At 36.3% G+C, this 3,756-nt stretch overlaps 1 protein-coding gene across 1 annotated transcript; it reads left to right on the forward strand.

The window, feature by feature from the left end:
* Positions 1-2,189: 2,189 nt before the first annotated feature.
* Positions 2,190-3,754, forward strand: LOC106883216 (zinc finger protein ZFP2; the record flags this gene model as incomplete). Its single annotated transcript, XM_014934138.2, has 1 exon — positions 2,190-3,754. A coding segment is annotated over exon 1 (669 nt), but the record flags the coding sequence as incomplete, so codon positions are not given.
* Between the last annotated feature and the right edge of the window lie 2 nt (positions 3,755-3,756).

Genomic DNA, 3,756 nt, shown 5'->3' on the forward strand with positions numbered 1-3,756 from the left:
TTTTTATTTTTTTATTTTGTCTTGCACTGTACTTGGTGACCCTGTCAGGTCAGTGTAGGTGACACATAAAGAGCATCCATCTGTATAAGCCTTCCAAAACTGTTCACACCTGTGCTTGGGCCACGTAAAAAGCACTGAGTGGTTGGTGGCTGGTGTTCAGAAGGGCATCCAGCTGTAAAAACCCTGCCGAAACAGTCACAGAAGTCTGGTGCAGGCTTCTGCCTGGCTGGCTCCTGTCAAGCCGTCCCACCCATGCCAGCATGGAAGGTAGACGTTAAAGGATCATGATGTATGACTTTCTGACGCAGTGGGACTGAACCCAGAACCATGTGGTTGGTTAGCAAGCTACTTACCACACAGCCGCTCCTACGCTGTGAGCATACTGGCTTACTTCAGTAGGTTCCGTTAAACTTTGAACAAATCACCACAAATGGTTTTAATATTAGGTTGGTGCATAATTATTGCGTTTTTTTTTTTTCCAATAAATTTTATTCAACAAAAACAATAACAACATTTAACAAAAGCATCTTTAAATGATTATTCCAGAGCATATTCACCATTTACTTCAATTTCTGCTTGGCATTTTGTTTAAATTTTTTATTGAATAAAATTTATTGAAAAAAAAAGCTGCAATAATTCTGCACCAACCTAATACATTTAGAATTTGTGTTGCCTGATTCTTGATGTGAAACCGTTTGTTGAAACAAATATTGTATTTTTTTTCTTTCTTTTTTTCGCCAAATAAACATATGTACTATATATATTTGATCATCACTCATCTATTACTATTTTTATACTAACTCTTGTCCATTGTCCTGAAATCTTTCATCACCCCTCTGTGACCTCATCAGCAACACTTTCCATCTTCATGTGTGCTTCACTTATTCCTCTTACGGAAAGACTTGGAAGAATTAGATGAAAGTACTCCAGTAATTTTCTTTCATGTAAATAAATGTTTGTTAAGAATTTTGCCAGCAAAATCTAATAACATGACAATGTTCTAAAAGATGTACACGTTTATGTTATATATATGAAAATAAAGGTATGAAAAAAATTTTACTGTTGGTTTTTCGAATTTTAAAAAATTTTAATCATATTTTAAAATACGGGACAGTACGAATTTTTGGCTAAAATCCCAACAATAGACTATTAAATGTGTTTATGGGGCAATTTTTTTTTGAATAACATCAATACGTCAGACTGCCAAACGAATGAGAACGGTAAGAGACGGTCATGTAATGTGCTAAAAATAACAGTTAAATAGGCCTTAAATCACGTGCCAATTTTTTTTTTTGCATTATCATATGTGTAAAACACAATTCTGCAAAAATTCTCTGAAAATTCGAAAAAAAAAAAATAATAATAATAAAAATTATATAGGGTGCCTAAAGCAGAATTCCGCCAATGATTCTATACGTATCATTACATAAATTGTCATTCCATAAAGAAATAATTAGTCTCTGTGGACCAGTGTTTTAATAATGTTGATCAACGGAGATAACTGGGTAACAAATTAATTCTAAAAGGATTTGTCATTCATTCTTATGGTCCCGGCGAACAAAATGGAAAAGGCGTTGCTTCGGATGATATCCTAACAGCGTGATAATTTTGCCGTATTATAGCTGATTTGCAGATTTTTTACATCCCATTAAAAAATGCATATTTTGCGAATCAGTTTGACTAGATCCGCATTGTCTTCAGGCTAAGTAACATCGAGACATTGTGTTAAAATTTGATGTCGGCCATTCAATTTCAACTTGAACCTTTAATATTTGGACGCTTGTAATGTCCCACATTTTTAAGGGAATAGAACCCCAAAACTTGGTCGGGACTAGGGTAATGATAGGGGTGTCTGAGAAAAATCATAAATTTTCGAAATTTTTTTTATCATATTCGAGAGCCATGATGGGGGAAAGATTTCCATCAAAAAGGACTTAATCAATCTTATGCGGTCGTCCTAATCCAAAGCTCCGTCAAGACAGCACTGTAGAATGTCTCACTTGTTTTGTTAAGTCAAAATGATGTAATCTGTTGGAGATTTGGCTGTTATTTCTACAAGATCGAAAGACCACGCAGAGGTTCGCTCCTGTGTACGTAATAACTATTGTGCTGTGTGATGCTGGATACCATTCAAAACGTAAATTAATAGAATTGAAGGTTCATTACATTATGTTGGGGATTTTGAGTATATGTCACCGGTATTGATGACACAAGGGGAAAGAAAATCACTCTCACCGCCTATTGCTCGTCTTCTCAATGAGCTCATCTAATTATATTATTTGTAGTAATTATCTCGTGTCAGGGTGAATGTTAATGTTTGTGGATAAGACAGGGCGACGAACAAGTCTGATGGTCGGCGTGACATCACCGTCTTGATTAAATATTTCATTTCTTCACAGCTTACATCGTTAATTGGTTGTTCCCTATTTTTCAGGACAGGGGAAATGGCTTTTAATCAACAACGAATTTTCATCATCCTTCTTCACTTTTCATTTGGACTTTATATCAAACATTCTAGTGGTGAGTAGAAGATATATCTACATTACACATGTATGTAATCTTCCACACATGTAAACAGAGGTTAATAATATCTAAGACAAGAAACTGAACCATAATAGATTAACACACAGGCATTTGTCAACGTTTTAAGAATTTTTAAAGTATTACCATGGAGAATGTTGATCACTTGGACACTTGAAACACAGCTGTTTTTAAGAATGGATATGCAATAAGAATGACAGACAGAGCCCCCGCAGGTGGCCGCTGGGGTGGTTACCCGTACCACCATTAACATGGTGAAGGCCACCTGCCATCAATTGAGTTATTTATACTTCACTAACGAAGTGGATTACAACATGGACTCTTGCTTGATGGCAGCATCAGGTATGATGATGAAGAATTATTGATTGTAAATTAGTTGTAACCATAGTGAACAAAGGTTTTCCCGGGGTTACCGATCGGTGGGCGTCGGTGCCCCTCTCATTTTTCATCTATGTCATCCTCATTTTGTCATTAATATTCCTGTCCAGCCCTAGCTTCTGCTAATCTTTGTAATGCCTAAATGGCAAATTTCATGAAATAAAGAATGAGAAACGGAGATGAAAAAACTGAAATGAAAAGTGTTGCTGAATATCGCTGTGGGATTTGTAGGAAGACATTCTCTTCAGAAGATGAAGTCTTCTCGCACAAAAAAATACACAAGAAGGAAAAACGGTTCCACTGTGAAATATGTGGGAAATCGTTTCACAGAAATTATGATCTTCAGGCTCACAGACGTAGTCACACTGGGGAAAAACCCTTCCACTGTGAAATTTGTGGGAAATATTTTGCTCAGAGTTCTACTCTCATTGGACACAAACGTCGTCACACTGGGGAAAAACCATTCCAGTGTGAAATATGTGGGAAGTCTTTTGCGGATACTGCTTATGTTGTAATTCACAAACGTAGTCACACTGGAGAGAAACCGTTCCAATGCGAAATGTGTGAGAAATCTTTTGTTTCTAATAGCGTCCTAGCAACACACAGAAGAATACACACGGGGGAAAAACCATTCCATTGTGAAATATGTGGGAAATCTTTTAATAAGAATGTTTATCTTGTGGTTCACAAACGTAGTCACACAGGAGAAAAACCATTCCAGTGTAAATTGTGTAAGAAATCTTTTGTCACAAATAGAGTTTTAAGAACACACGTAAAAATACACAGTGGAGAAAAACCCTTCCACTGTGAAATATGTGGGGAATCATTTGGTTCTAG

The sequence above is a fragment of the Octopus bimaculoides genome, chromosome 28 (assembly GCF_001194135.2).
Source record: "Octopus bimaculoides isolate UCB-OBI-ISO-001 chromosome 28, ASM119413v2, whole genome shotgun sequence".
Lineage (NCBI taxonomy): Eukaryota > Metazoa > Mollusca > Cephalopoda > Octopoda > Octopodidae > Octopus > Octopus bimaculoides.